Raw genomic sequence first — 16,806 nt, 5'->3', positions numbered from 1 at the left:
TTCTTACATTCAAACCATCATTACTTCTCTAATTGTCAGTCACTACTTAATTACCGTCATGACACATCAATCGATACCTGGATAGTTAACATCATACCCTGCTGTGCAATATTTAAGTAAATACCAATTAGCAATAGCTATTTGATATTTATTAAGATGTGTGGAAGCAGTACTCACTAGGAAGGCAACATTTCTGAGACAATACGCACATGTCTGGCTATCCTTCATAATGGGACTGCATACCCATGTAGTCATTTCGCCACTCAGTACATCAATATCTTAATTCCATTTCATTATAGCTGGCATCAAGATTTCTTTCCTTATAAGCTACGCATTGTCACAAGTACTGAAATCTCCAATAGTCTGGCTATAGAGATATAAATTTAGATTAGATTAGATTAATACTTGTTCCATAGATCATGAATACGACACTTCGTAATGATGTGGAACGTGTCAGGTTAATGAAAGATGTCTGTACAAGATATTACATTACACAAAATATTGCATGACACTAATGCTTAAGTTAGTTTTTTTCCCTCCCTTAATTTATATCTAAAAATTCAGCCAATGAGTAGGAGGAGTTGTCATCTAGAAATTCTTTTAATTTATTTTTAAATGTTGGTTGACTATCTGTCAGGCTTTTGATGCTGTTTGGTAGGTGACCAAAGACTTTTGTGGCAGCATAATTTACCCCCTTCTGTGCCAAAGTCAGATTTAACCCTGCATAGTGAAGATCATCCTTTCTCCTGGTGTTATAGCTATGCACACTGATATTACTTTTGAACTGGGCTGGATTATTAACAACAAATTTCGTAAGTGAATAGATATACTGTGAGGTTACTGTGAGGATCCCTAGATCCTTAAATAGATGTCTGCAAGATGACTGTGGGTGGGCTCCAGCAATTATTCTGATTACACGTTTTTGAGCAATGAATACTTTTCTACTCAACGATGAATTACCCCAGAATATGATACCATACGAAAGCAGTGAATGAAAGTAGGCATAGTAAGCTAATTTACTGAGATTCTAACCACAAAATTTGCAATAACCCTAATAGCATACGTAGCCGAACTCAGACGTTTCAGCAGACCATCAATGTGTTGCTTCCAGTTTAACCTCTCATCAATGGACACACCTAAAAATTTTGAAAATTCTACCTTAGCTACAGACTTCTGTTCAAAGTCTATATTTATTACTGGAGTTGTGCCATTTACTGTACGGAACTGTATATACTGTGTTTTATCAAAATTTAAAGAGAGTCCGTTTGCTGAGAACCACTTAATAATTTTGTGAAAAACATCATTTACCATTACATCACTTAGTTCTTGGTTTTTGGATGTTATTACTATACTTGTATCATCAGCAAAAAGAACTAACTTAGCATCCTCATCAATATGGAATGGTAAGTCATTAACGTATATCAAGAACAGTAAAGGACCTAAGACCGAACCCTGTGGGACCCCGTGCTTGATAGCCTCCCAGTTTGAGGAATCAGCTGTTGTATTAACATTACATGAACCACTTATTTCAACTTTCTGCATTCTTCCAGTTAAGTATGAATTAAACAATTTGTGCACTGCCCCCCTCAAACCATAATGATTTAGCTTATCTAAAAGAATTCCATGATTTACACAGTCAAAGGCCTTTGAGAGATCACAAAAAATACCAACGAGTGATGTCCGGTTATTCAGAGCATTTAATATTTGATCAGTGAAAGCGTATATAGCATTTTCTGTTGAAATGTTGCCTTTTTCCATAATGGTATTGTGGTGTAATTCATTTTTTGAAGATTGTCATTTTTTTAGATTTTACTTCAGTTTTTTTACACATTTGCATTTAATATCTACTTTTTACCCAATAATTCATTCTTTTATTGTTGGCAAGAACGAATGATGCAGGTGCTTCTAGGAAAAACACAAAATTTGCCAAGAATATATTCGTACATGTGGGAAATAAACTGACAGTTTATCAACTCATTTTCATTGTCACATCAATTACTGCTGTTAACTTTTACTAGGTATGGGTATTGAAACAAAAATTTAAATGTCTTGTATCAATAATATACCAAACTTTATGTCAATTTGTGAAATTTCATGTGTCAGTTTTTTATATTCGTTTTTTAAACTAAATGAAAATACACTCCTGGAAATGGAAAAAAGAACACATTGACACCGGTGTGTCAGACCCACCATACTTGCTCCGGACACTGCGAGAGGCCTGTACAAGCAATGATCACATGCACGGCACAGCGGACACACCAGGAACCGCGGTGTTGGCCGTCGAATGGCGCTAGCTGCGCAGCATTTGTGCACCGCCGCCGTCAGTGTCAGCCAGTTTGCCGTGGCATACGGAGCTCCATCGCAGTCTTTAATACTGGTAGCATGCCGCGACAGCGTGGACGTGAACCGTATGTGCAGTTGACGGACTTTGAGCGAGGGCGTATAGTGGGCATGCGGGAGGCCGGGTGGACGTACCGCCGAATTGCTCAACACGTGGGGCGTGACGTCTCCACAGTACATCGATGTTGTCGCCAGTGGTCGGCGGAAGGTGCACGTGCCCGTCCACCTGGGACCGGACCGCAGCGACGCACGGATGCACGCCAAGACCGTAGGATCCTACGCAGTGCCATAGGGGACCGCACCGCCACTTCCCAGCAAATTAGGGACACTGTTGCTCCTGGGGTATCGGCGAGGACCATTCGCAACCGTCTCCATGAAGCTGGGCTACGGTCCCGCACACAGTTAGACCGTCTTCCGCTCACGCCCCAACATCGTGCAGCCCGCCTCCAGTGGTGTCGCGACAGGCGTGAATGGAGGGACGAATGGAGACGTGTCGTCTTCAGCGATGAGAGTCGCTTCTGCCGAGGTGCCAATGATGGTCGTATGCGCATTTGGCCCCGTGCAGGTGAGCGCCACAATCAGGACTGCATACGACCGAGGCACACAGGGCCAACACCCGGTATCATGGTGTGGGGAGCGATCTCCTACACTGGCCGTACACCTCTGGTGATCGTCGAGGGGACACTGAATAGTGCACGGTACATCCAAACCGTCATCGAACCCATCGTTCCACCATTCCTAGACCGGCAAGGGAACTTGCTGTTCCAACAGAACAATGCACGTCCGCATGTATCCCGTGCCACCCAACGTGCTCTAGAAGGTTTAAGTCAACTACCCTGGCCAGCAAGATCTCCGGATCTGTCCCCCATTGAGCATGTTTGGGACTGGATGAAGCGTCGTCTCACGCAGTCTGCACGTCCAGCACGAACGCTGGTCCAACTGAGGCGCCAGGTGGAAATGGCATGGCAAGCCGTTCCACAGGACTACATCCAGCATCTCTACGATCGTCTCCATGGGAGAATAGCAGCCTGCATTGCTGCGAAAGGTGGATATACACTGTACTAGTGCCGACATTGTGCATGCTCTGTTGCCTGTGTCTATGTGCCTGTGGTTCTGTCAGTGTGATCATGTGATGTATCTGACCCCAGGAATGTGTCAATAAAGTTTCCCCTTCCTGGGACAATGAATTCATGGTGTTCTTATTTCAATTTCCAGGAGTGTATTTAAGTGCATGCTCCAGTTGACTCACCATATGCTGAAAGTTTTTCTAGCTACTAGCACATATTGTATGACAATAGATGTTCCATCAGTTTTGAGAATGTCTGCCTGCTGGCCGTCACTGCAGTTTATGGCTGTACAATGGCTATTTCTTAAAGAAAACCTCTTATGAAGTTTTCATTACTCTAGGTCACTTTATATACATTTTGTATGATTTTTAGATTGTTTTATCGATATTTTCAGGTCACTTGAGTGATAATTTTCAAGTTACCTCAGGTCATTAAAATCTGGGCCCTTTTTCATCTTCATAAACAAGATGAATTCACTCTACCCCCCCCCCCCCCCCCCCCCCAACCCTACCTTGCAATTACCTTATGCTCTACAGCAGTGTTGTCCTTCACTGGAGGCATGTCAGCCAATACCTTCATGAGCATTGACTTTGTTTCAAATGGCCGTGCTTCAGGTAGACAAACAGTCACCTCATTTGAGAGAGGTTCGCTGCTGTCCTTTAACTGCATACACAAGCCTCTTGAAGTTCTTAATCGAATGCATGTTCCCTGGAAAATAAAAGTAAATAGTGTATTTGAAATGTGATACACCGAAACATTTGTTCCTATTTTTGAATGAATTGTTAGCTACTCTATCTAGCCACTATGACTAAGAAGCTAGGAGTTCACTGTTGTCAGCTTAACAAATGCCAGTTAGCCATGGTAATAATTTTCTTTTGAGAGAGAGAGAGAGAGAGAGAGAGAGAGAGAGAGAGAGAGAGAGAGAGAGAAATGGGGGGATGTCGTGGTCAGAAGTCTGTACACCATACTGAGTGTTATCTGTATGCTATCAGGTTATGATTTATAGAGAGTGTAAAAGCAGACTCACAGTGTCATTATCATAAAAGGTGTTTTCAGTCAGCTGGAGCAAAACTGGTGTTCAGTAAGAGAGACTTCACAGAAGTTGCATATGCTCATCTCATACTGCCTTTATTACTATTATTATTAAGTGGGGATGTCAGGGGAAAATATAAACTCTAACTAGGTTCAAGAAACAAGAATATTGTATAAACCAAATATTAGGTGCAATTGTTAACTACTTCAGAATGATTCAACGAAGGCAAGGAGAAATCCTTAGCCAGAAAATGTTTATTTTGCAAAAAATGTAACTGCATTTTATTTAATCACAGGTCAGGTCAATCTACTCTTTCCAATGTTTTTCCTGATAAATGGATTGGGCAATAAGAAGTAAAATGCAGAATACAATGAAGCAGAGAAGTAACAGGGTGTATGAATTCTTTGTGGGGGGACAAGAAAAGAGTGGTTAGACTAATGGTTGAATCTGTCCTATGCTATGGTTCAGAACTGTGAATTATAAATTCTGACCTCAGAAGATGAATATTAGCTGTGGAAACAGATTATTTTCGAAGGAGTACCAGAATATCAAGAACCGAGAAAAAAAAAAAAAAACTAATGATGAAGTAAGAGCTGTGATAAGGGCGATTGAGACAAGTGATGGAAATAATTGAAAGAGAACCATTAAAGTGATGTGAGAATTTGTTGAGAATGCCATCTCATGAGTGGCCAAAGAAAATTTCTGAATGAAAACCATCTGGCAGATGTAAGCGCAGCAGAGCATGACGCTCTTGGAATGACTACCTTCTGCCGCCAAGCAGTGTGTCAGCAGTGCGCAAGCAGCAGGAAGTGGCTTATTTAGCATTCATGTAAGTGTAGTAGTCAAGTTGAAAATTTGCTTGAGTGTTCTTAGCGCACTTGTTTAGTTAAATCTGTCAAATCATTGTGTAGTTTCGTAATTAGCATGGGCAGATTTGTATTTTAATATATGTGACGTGTAAAGTCACGTAGTCGTCTGTCATTTGTTTATTTCTTTCAAATAATCTTTGTATGTTACTGACAGTACAGTTAGCCTTCTGCCGCTGAGCAGTGTGTCAGCAGTGGGCAAGTAGCAGCATTACTGCATTTACTAGGCAGTCTTGTATTTTAATAACTGTTTAAATTTTGTGTTGAATTGTTTGTGCTCTCTGTAGATTAGTTCAGACGTTCTTTGCACAACAGTATTGAGCATGGATAGGGACTGAGACTGCTGTGTTCGCATGAGGGCTGAGTTAGCATACCTTTGCTCCCAGCTTCAGGTAGTGTTGGCTTCGGTCACACAGTTTGAGGCTCTTGCCAATGGGCATCAATGTGGAGGTCCGGACGGGGGTTTGTTGGGGACGGCCAGGTCATCCCATGCATCCCCCGATCGGACTACGGCTGTGGCTGCCCGGGATACTGCCAACATTGAGGATGACCCCTCACCCGTGGTAGAGTAGGAGGTGGTCTCGAGGTGTGGCAGGGGGCCAAAGACATTCCAGAGGGCTGACCGGAAGGCCTCTCCAGTTTGTCTGATGAATCAGTTTCAAGCTCTGCTTCCAGCTGATATTGATCTTCGACCGGACATGGCTGCTTGTCCTGTTCAAGAGGTTGCCCCTCAGTTTGCAAGATCTGAGCGGTCGCAGAGGGTGGTGGGCTTACGGGTAGTTGGGAGCTCCAACGTCAGGCGTGTAATAGGGCCCCTTGGGGATATGGCTGCAAGGGAGGGGAAGAAAACCAATTTGCACTCCGTGTGCATACCAGGGGGGAGTCATTCTAGATGTGGAAAGGGTCCTTCCGGATGCCATGAAGGGTACAGGGTGCACCCATCTGCAGGTAGTCACTCATGTCGCCACCAATGATGTGTGTCGCTATGGATCAAAGGAAATCCTCTCTGCCTTCCGGCGGCTATCTGATTTGATGAAGACTGCCAGTCTCGCTAGCGGGATAAAAGCAGAGCTCACCATCTGCAGCATCGTCTACAGGACTGACTGCGAGCCTTTGGTACAGAGCCAAGTGGAGCGTCTGAATCAGAGGCTGAGATGGTTCTGAGACCGTGTAAGCTGCAGATTCCTCGACTTGCGCCATAGGGTGGTGGGGTTTCCTATTCCGCTGAATAGGTCAAGAGTCCACTACACACAGCAGGCGGCTACAAGGGTAGCAGGGGTTGTGTGGCGTGGACTGAGCGGTTCTTTAGGTTAGATGGCCTCGGGCATGTGCAGAAAGAGCAACAGCCTCAAAGGGTGCGGGACAAAGTCAGGACATGCGGGGACCAAGCAGCAATCGCTATTGTAATTGTAAACTGTTGAAGCTGCGTTGGTAAAGTACCGGAACTTCAGGTGCTGATAGAAAGCACCGAAGCTGAAATCGTTATAGGTACGAAAAGCTGGCTGAAGCCAGAGATAAATTCAGCCGAAATTTTTACAAAGGCACAGACGTTGTTTAGAAAGGATAGATTGCATGCAACCGGTGGTGGCGTGTTTGTTGCTGTTAGTAGTAGTTTATCCTGTAGTGAAGTAGAAGTGGATAGTTCCTGTGAATTATTATGGGTGGAGGTTATACTCAATAACCGAGATAGGTTAATAATTGGCTCCTTTTACCTACCTCCCGACTCTGCAGCAGTGGCAGAACAACTGAGAGAAAATCTGGAATACATTTCACATAAATTTTCTCAGCATGTTATAGTCTTAGATAGAGATTTCAATTTACCAGATATAGACTGGAACACTCAGATGTTTAGGACAGGTGGTAGGGACAGAGCATTGAGTGACATTATCCAAAAATTACCTCAAGCAATTAAACAGAGAACAAACTCGTGGAGATAACATCTTGGACCTACTGATCACAAACAGACCCAAACTTTTTGACTCTGTAAGCACAGAACAGGGAATCAGTGATCGTAAGGCCGTTGCAGCATCCCTGAATACGGAAGTAAATAGGAATATAAAAAAAGGGAGAAGGTTTATCTGTTTAGCAAGAGTAATAGGAGGCAGATTTCAGACTACCTAACAGATCAAAACTAAAATTTCTGTTCTGACACTGACAATGTTGAGTGTTTATGGAAAAAGTTCAAGGCAATCGTAGAATGCGTTTTAGACAGGTATGTGCCAAGTAAAACTTTGAGGGCTCGGAACAACCCACCGTGGTTCGACAACAAAGTTAGGAAACTACTGCGAATGCAAAGACAGCTTAAAAGCAAATTTAAACACAGCCAAAACCTCTCAGACAAACAGAAGCAAGTGGATAGGCACTTGGTGCAGGTAGTGGCAACTGACCCTTAACATATACAAACGTAATGTATTGAGAATACATAGAAAGAAGGATCCTTTATTGTATGATTATATGATGGTGAAACAAACACTGGTAGCAGTTACGTCTGTAAAATATCTGGGAGTATGCATACGGAATGATTTGAAGTGGAATGATCATATAAATTTAATTGCTGGTAAGGCGGGTGCCAGGTTGAGATTCATTGGGAGAGTCCTTAGAAAATGTAGTCCATCAACAAAGGAGGTGGCTCACAAAACACTCGTTCGACCTATACTTGAGTATTGCTCATCAGTGTGGGATCTGTACTAGATCGGTTGACGGAGGAGATAGAGAAGATCCAAACAAGAGCGGCGCGTTTCGTCAGAGGGTTATTTGGTAAGCGTGATAGCGTTACGGAGATGTTTAGCAAACTCAAGTGGCAGACTCTGCAAGAGAGGTGCTCTGCATTGCGGTGTTGCTTGCTGTCCAGGTTTTGAGAGGGTGCGTTTCTGGGTGAGGTATTGAATATATTGCTTCCCCCTATTTATACCTCCTGAGGAGATGACGAATGTAAAATTAGAGAGATTCGAGCGCACATGGAGCCTTTCCGGCAGTCGTTCTTCCCGCAAACCATATGCAACTGGAACAGGAAAGTTAGGTAATGACAGTGGCACATAAAGCGCCCTCCGCCACACACTGTTGGGTGGCTTCCAGAGTATAAATATAGATGTAGATGAACAAAATAACAGAGCATCATGGTGAACACAAGGAAGATGCCCTGAAGAGAGAGGCTTGCCAAAAGTAACAGAGTTACAGCAAAATGTTGTTATTAATTGATCCTCTAATAATAAGTGATATGAATATTAACAACAACAACAATATAATGTTTATGACACTAATGCTGGTTGTCCGTCTATGTTACCATAACCTCTTCACTGTAAGCTAAACGTTTTACACCAACAAATTTGTTTGGTTGATTTGCGAGGAGGGGATCAAACAGCGAGGTTATTGGTTCTGCAACAAATTTCTTTTAAAGTTGGAACAGGTGGAAATAATAGGGGGAGAAATCTGATGAGAAGGACAGATATTCCAACAAGTCACACTTGAAGTCTGTCATTTTCACAAGCACCAAAGCACCTTAGGGAGCAAACACAATGGCCTGCTGGAAGAGAAGGAAAGGAAGGGAGACAAGAAGTTCATTGGATAAGCCCAGGAAAAGGAAGAGGATTATCTTTTACACTCGTTTTCAGCCAGCGTTCAATTATTGTGGTTCCCCTATGACACGAAGGTTAGTTACTCTATTATCTGAAATGAACACTGCACCCCCCCCTTTTTGTTAATGTATAAAGTAATAAGGTATTATCTGTTTCATACACAGTTAACTATTGAGTCCACAACACCATATAGCCTGTTTTATCAGTGTTTTTATCAATTTTGGGATTGCCTTCACAGCAATCAAGTACAAGAATATATGCACATGTTTGAATTCAGCTGTCCATATCTTAAGTGATGCTAATGTTGCAGCAAACTCCTTATAAACGTTCACCATCTTTGAATGACCGAAATGAACAACAAACTTTACGAAGTAAGACACTTTATGACAGCATTCTCTCTCAGTTTATCAAGTTCAATGAAACACACAACATGACTACGTCATAAAACCGTATGAAAACCACATTATTTTGCAAATCATGTTGACATTTGACTACTGAAATTTCATGAGATGTATAAATAAAAAAGTAACAAAATTACACTGATATCAATGCCATCTGTGCTAGGTGGAGAAATTTTCCCCTTGCTCTAATATTTTGTAACATGATTTTATGGAGTCTGCAGCAGCAGCAGCAGCAGCAGCAGCAGCAGCATTGGTGACTGGAGGAGCGTAATGAGGTTTCATAGTGTGATGATCATCAGAATATCATGTAGTAAACCCCCCCCCCCCCCCCTCTCTCTCTCTCTCTTTCACTTCCAAAACCAGTAACTTTTCAACCGAAGTATTAGATGCATGCCAGAGCGCCATTCACCCATACATCCAAAAACACTGTTAATAATGTTTCAGCGTATCAGAACATAGCGGAAAACCGTTCTCAAAGATTAAGCCCCCTAAAAATTCCAAAGGAGGTCCTATAAACTATTAATTACTCATGAACTGCCTTTGGAATGAATGATAATGGCTGTTGATTGTTGTAACATGTACTGCACATTCCAGTCCTTCAGACAAAGTTGTTGGAGAATGTTCATGAAAGATAATACTTACAGGATACGGATGCATATATATAACCTTGGGCTTTTAGATTAAGTACACCACTAGCCTTCTATAGGTACACAATTACCAATACTTGTAAGTCAATGTTAAGGACAAGAGTTGAATAACAAAATTCTTCACTGACTGACATGGCTACATCTTCCTCAATTCTTTCACTAATGAGGGTCTCCATTTTGTTGAAATTGTAACCTTGTAATGTCTTAGTACAGAACACAACATTTCTTCCACCTGCACATACTGATACTACCACAGTCCGGCCTGAGAGAAACATATGTATATCCTCTTCTTTACTTCGAACAATCTAAACACCTTAAATACCAATCGAAATACCTCAAGGGAAAGATTTATTTTGTTATATTTTTAGAGTATCATTTACATCAGAAAAATTTAGTTACAAAGAAATTTGGCTTCCAGTGGTTACTCTGGCAAAAAAAGTTCTGGTACTTATTTTAGAGTAGCTGGGATTTAGAGGAAAATTCTATCATGCTCATGTTATACATTTACAAATACCTTATATTAGGAAGTATCAGTACATAAAAAGTTACTTTCTCACCTCATCAACGGAAAAGCTTCCTGACGAAACTGTGAGTACCATCTCTTGTTCCAGTCCTGCGAGCAGATCCTTTTCACCTTTGTTAAGACTAACTGATGAAGGTTCCCTTACTACTCTAAAGCTTAAGCGAGGTAATATAATAGGTGACAGAAACTCCAGTTTTCCTTCCACCATTAAAGACAACTGACCAAGCTGATAAATTCCCTTTTGTTGTGCCTTGAAAGAGAAACAGAAGACATATATTATTCATTAAAAATTGAAAAACTGTGCCTGTACATGCATTTTGTACAATATTTATCAACCAAAAAATGTCAGTCTGTACCATGCATATAATGGTATTTTCTCTCTAATTTTTGAGAACACAAGGCTTCTCAGATTCCAAAACAGAGTATTTAGTTAAAAGACATTTTGAAGTTTTCCACCTCGGGTGCTTTTGACAAGTGTCCATTTAATTACATCTTGCACAATTGGCCAATTTCAGCCTTACGGGCTTTCGAAGGCACAGTCTACAAAGGAACAGATCAAAGATACAGAATGCGTAAGTTCGGCTTACTGATGTACAAAAATAATATTTCGTAATGAGCCGCCTAAAATTGTACATAGAGCTGTCAATGTGTTGTAGAACCATCCCATTGTAAAATAGCAGATAAAGCTGATCAGGAAGAGGGGACGAATATATAAGCATCAGAATTAATGGCAGAAAGCTTACTGCATGCAGTAAGTCATCTTCATAACTAATGCTACATTAAAGGACACTAAATGTGCTTGCTTTCATTATTGGACACCAATTGTCACTACTATCCATGTGGGAAACAGTTGCAGCAAAGATACAGCAATTTGAATCAGTGTGTCAAACATAATGTACTGTATGTTATTAGTACACATTAAAAACTCAAAATTGAGAAACCAAATCCAGAACAAACAGTGTGCCAAGGCATCAAATGTGTCTGCAGAATGTGGTGAAAGCCAGGAAAAGTGGGAAGGAAAGTCTTTATTACATTTTGGGCATAAAATAACTAGAAATATAGCTCCACCAGTCCGCACATAATTAGAATATAATCTGTGACTACGTAACTAACTACACTTGAAAAAATTGCCTTAGCTAGAAAGTGACATTTATGACTTAAAATAGCTTCCACTCAAGTCATAATAGTTATTGTAACATATGGATTGCCAAATGACGCAAACATTAAAAACTCAATAATTTAAGAAAAGACAGATTGCTACTTATCATAAATATAGCACAGTAAGTTGCAGACAGGAACCATTAAAAGCTTTTGGCCACACCCTTTGCTGGAAAAAAGGAAACCCACCAACTCCGGCGGCTGAGGCTAGAATGTAGCTATGACATGGAATGGCAGCAGCAATCTGGGGGGGGGGGGGGGGGGGTGAAGGGGAAGGGATAACACTGTAGGCGTGCGGAAGGAGAGGAGCACTGTCTGGTGGAGTGTGCAGGAACTAGAAAGCCAACAGGTACTGTGTCAGGAGGTTGTGAGGCACGGAGGTCGGGAGAACTGAGCACAAAAGGAGAGGAGCAGGAAAGATGGGCAGGTGCATTGGTAGACTGTGTCAAAGAGTGTACGAAACAGGAATGGGGAGGATGTGATAAGACAGGGCTTTGGTTTTGTTCTACTTTAGGGTGCAAAAAACAACTGGGATCATACGCGACCAAGTCAAAACTATAGAACACGAAGACAGAGAGGAGTTAAAAAAACTACTATACGCCAGTCCCAACTGACACAATAGAAGACAGCTAAAACCAGGGCTAAGTGGAGATACAGCACGTGGAAAAAAAGGGTTAAAAAAAAAAGACACCATACAGAAGTGGAGATACAGAAATGTAGATCCAAAACTAAAAATTAAATGGCCTTCACCATTTTGCTTTGGTGGATAAAAAGTAAAATGCGGTCGACAGCTCGTGCTTCATTTGCTAAAATGGCCGATAAACCACACAGCAAACCCAAGCAGGAACGTAAATAGTTAAAAAATGGGCATTTCATCAGGAAGCGGCATACATTTAAAATTTGGGCGCAATGTGTAAAAGGTGGTGGGGTAGCTCCACTTAGCAAATGACGATGGCTAAAAAGGCAGTGGCCAATATGCAGCCTAGTTAAAATGACCTCCTCCCGGTAGGAGGGCCGAGGGGTGGTCATCCAAGCTGCTGGGAGAGGCTTAATAAGCCAGAGCTTTTTCCCGTGAAGGAAGGACCATTGGCGATGCCAAACGGACACCAATTCCTGACAGACAGTAACACAGAGATCAAAAGAGGGAATATAGGTGCTCGCAGGCTGACGTACAAGGACTGCAGCCTTGGCAGCAGCCTCGTTTCCTGCCAGACCGACGAGACCAGAAACATCAGACCGGCTCCACCAAGAGTGAGCAAGTGACAGCAGTTTTCCTGGACCCGCTGTACTAAGGGATGGGCGGTGTACAGCGCACATAGACTTTGAAGGGCGCTGAGTGAATCTGAGCAGAGGACACAATTGAAAAGGCTGTGTCACCGGATGTACTCCGTGGCCTGATACAGGGTGAAGAGCTCGCTTGTAAATACTGAGGAGTGTGCCAGAAACCGATATCGAAAGACACGGGAGTCAATGACTAAGGCACACCTGGCTCCACGGTCAGTCCGAGAGCCATTCAGTGTATACAAAAGTACTATCGCAAAGTTCCATGCAAAGGTCGTGAAACTGAAGGCGATAGACTGAGGCTTGAGCGAATAAAGGCCAAGGTTAACATGGGCTGCTTCACAAAGCCAAAGTGGTGAAGGGTTCACATCCAGTAAAAAATTGCAGGTAGTGTGATGTTAAGCCACCATAGCAAGTGCAGAAACAGGAGGTAACAGAGAAGAGGGACATACCCCGTACTGACAAACAAAGTAATCATCAAAGGACTAGGCATAGGATGAGTGGCCACGCACAGCAGACAAACGGCATGCATACCTGCTGAGGAGAAATTCACGCCATTAGGACAGTGGTAGTTCATCTGCTTCAGCATACAGACTCTCAACCGGTTTAGTGTAAAAGGTGCCCATCACCGAACGGATGTGATGATGGTGGATTATGTTGAGACGGCATAAGAGGTATGGGTGTGCAGATGCATAAGCAAAGCACCTGTAGTCGAGTTTGGAACCGACACAAGGGACCAGTACAAATGAAGGAGGGTGGTTCAATTGGCACCCCAGGAAGTACCATTGAGGACATGTAGGACATTGAGCAACCGCATACAACGGGCTGCCAGGTAAGGCACATGGTAGGACCAAGAGCATTTCCTATCGATTATGAGCCACAGGAATCTTGTAGTTTCAATGAATGGAAGGGCAACAGGCCCAAGATGTAAAGATGGTGGGAGAAACCACTTGCTTCGCACTGAAATTCATACAGACGGTTTTGTCAGTAGAAAAGCGAAAGCCGTTGTCGATGCTCCAGGAGTAAAGACGATCAAGACATCATTGAAGACACTGCTCAGTGAGGCAGGTCCATGAAGAACTGCAATAGATGGCAAAATCGTAAACGGAAAGGGAGCCAGAGATGCCTGCTGGGAGACAGGCCATTACAGGGTCAATGGTGATAGCAAAGAGGATGATACTCAGGATGGAACCCTGAGGTACACCGTTTTCCTGGGTAAGTATGTCCAACAAGGCAGAACCCACACACACCTTGGAAACTCAATCTTTTAAAAATGCCTGCAGGAAACAGGGCAGGCGCCCACGGAAGCCCCATGTGTAAAGAGTACGAAGGATGCTAGTTCTGCAGCAGGTGTCATAGGCCTTCCCCAAATCGAAAAATATGGCCACAGTCTGGGATTTCCACTGAAAACCATTCATGACATGGGTGGACAAAGTAACGAGATGGTCAACTGCAGAATGCCGCACTCTAAATCCACACTGTACATTAATCAGTAAATTGTGAGGCTAGTAGCTAGAAGGAAGGTTTCTGTCCTTACCAGGCTTACGTACGGGTATGATGGTGGCTTCATGGCAGCATCCAGGAAATGTGCCCTTTGCCCAAATGCAGCTGTATGAGTTAAGCAGAAAGTGCTTGCCCACAAGAGAAAGATGCTGCAACATTTGAATGTGGATGGTGTCTGGCCCTGGGGTGGAGGGTGGGTGGGTAGATTTGAGAAGAGACCAAACAGTGAGGTCATCGGTCTCATTGGATTATGGAAGGATGGGGAAGTAAGTTGCTATGCCCTGTAAAGAGGAACCATCCTGGCACTTGCATGAAGCAATTTAGGGGAATCACGGAAAACCTGAATCAGGATGGCTGGGCGCAGGATTAAACCGATGTCCTCCCGAATGTGTGTCCAGTGTGCTAACCACTGCGCTACCTCGCTCAGTCTGGGACGGAGGATCAGGACAAACAGAGCATGATCTAGCTCCCTCATAGTAAAGGCGGCATTGTAGAACTCGTGATTAGGAGAAGAGAAGGGTATCATCTGAGCCTCCTTCACTAGTTTTTGATGGAGGAAGGCAGGATGATAGTGGAAAAAGCTCAAAACTTCTGCAAAGTGGTGGCCCAAGGTGTTGGAGATACCAAGAGGGTCCACGATAACATCGTCTGGATGGAAATTGGGGAATCGATCTTGGTCCCAGAGAGCCATCGGAGGTTAGTCCACACAACAGAGGAAGGTGTGGAACTGTTAAAAGAAATAGTGAATGAAATCCAGCAAGCTCTTTTGCGATCCTGAAGAACACAATGACACTTTGCACACATCTGTTTATAATGAATTCAGTTTGATATCATAGGATTAGAGCATGTCTCCGTGCACAAACTGCATCGCAGCATACCTCAGTCCACCAAGGGACTGGAACACTACGTGATAAAGAGGAACTGCATGGAATGGAACTTTCTGCAGCAGTAAGGATAATGTTTGTGAGATAGTCCACATGGACATGACAACTGGTGAAATCTTGTTCTCTGAAGGTTGCCAGGGAGGAGTAATGCTGCCATTTTGGAGTGCACGCGGATGGTGTAGGAGTCAGCAAATGGATAGCATACGGGAAATGGTCGCTCTAGTAGGTGCCAGAAAGAACGAACCACTGAAGATGATGGGCAAGCTGAGCTGTGCAAAAGGGTAGGTTCAAATGGGAGTAGGTGTGCGAGGAGTTGGAAAGGAAAGTGGGTGCTCCAGTGTTAAGGCAGAAGAGGTTAAGTTGGTTAAGAAGGTCAACCAAGAAATTATCTCTGACAGGTCCTGGGAGAACCCCAAAGGGGATGATGCGCACTGAAGTTAGAGAGTAGCAAAAAATGGGAGAGATAGCTGCCCAATAAGCTGAAGGAAGTCTGCACTAGTGACATCAAATGACGGAGGGACATAAATGGTACAGAGGGAAAAAGTCACGTGGGGAAGGAAAAGGTGAACTGCAACAGCTTGAAGATGGGTAGTCACAGAGAGATGTGTTGACTACGAATGTCATCCCGTATGAGCAACATGATGTTCCCATGAAATGGAATTCCGACCTCAGAGGGAAGGTCAAAATGAATCAGTAAGTAGTGTGAAAGCTCGAAGCGGTCGTGAGGGCACAATTTTATTTCCTGAAGGCCAAGTACAAGGGTATGCTGTGATGCTAAAAGCAGATGTAAATCCTCTTTGTGGGACCGAAGGCTGTGAATGTTCTATTGGAGGACAGTCATGATGAGGAAGAGATGTAGGGGTGTCGACTCGGGGGCTGCTAAGTGACAGCCGGTGTAGAGTCATTACTACAGGAGGATCCCGCTCCACAGAATCATCAGCTTGCTTGTGCAGTCAGTCCATGGAGTCCAACGCTGAAAAATGGTTGGTGGTGGTCACTGGTGATACGGAGGCCGGCTCGGCACGTGGCAACACCATCAAACAGGATCTTTGAGTCAGAGGAGGAGAAGATTGTTTGCCTTAGGTGGACTTCTACGAGCCTTTCCGGTTAGAGGAAGACTCAGGTGTTGTTTGGCTGGAGGGGTAACAAGAACAGAACTATAGGTGCCAGACGGGGGAACACAGGATTTGCGACTAGCCAGTAACTTGCGCGCTTCATCGGTATGGCACTTTTTCCTTCACCCAGATCTCTTGGACAGCCTGGTCATCAAGATACATGGGACAATCCCAAGAGGAGGTGGCATGGCCATAATTGCTGTTGATACAGCAGGGAGAAGGAGGTAGACAATCGTCCTTGTGTGCACCCATACCACATGTTACACATTTAGCTGGGTGTTGACAAGAAATTCTAGTGTGGTTGAAACAATGACACTGGAAGCAGCGAAACGGGTTCAGAATGTATGGCCGGACTGTGACAATTTCACAGCCTGCTTTGATCTTGGATGGCAGCACCACTCTATCAAAGGTGA

At 43.4% G+C, this 16,806-nt stretch overlaps 1 protein-coding gene across 3 annotated transcripts in view; it reads right to left on the bottom strand.

Annotated features, from left to right (window-relative positions):
• LOC126298512 (trafficking protein particle complex subunit 10) overlaps positions 1 to 16,806 on the bottom strand; it is a 147,752-nt gene that overhangs the window by 42,719 nt on the left and 88,227 nt on the right. For all 3 annotated transcript variants that reach the window (XM_049989859.1, XM_049989860.1, XM_049989861.1), the window contains 2 exons: positions 10,487 to 10,702; positions 3,930 to 4,115 (listed from right to left, as the gene is read on the bottom strand). In XM_049989859.1, coding sequence (XP_049845816.1) covers positions 3,930 to 4,115; positions 10,487 to 10,702 — 402 coding nt within the window. The remainder of the gene's footprint in view (positions 1 to 3,929; positions 4,116 to 10,486; positions 10,703 to 16,806) is intronic.

The sequence above is a fragment of the Schistocerca gregaria genome, chromosome X (genome assembly GCF_023897955.1).
Source record: "Schistocerca gregaria isolate iqSchGreg1 chromosome X, iqSchGreg1.2, whole genome shotgun sequence".
NCBI lineage: Eukaryota > Metazoa > Arthropoda > Insecta > Orthoptera > Acrididae > Schistocerca > Schistocerca gregaria.
Note: the sequence above shows the minus strand (reverse complement) of the source record. Positions and strands in the feature narration are given on the sequence as shown.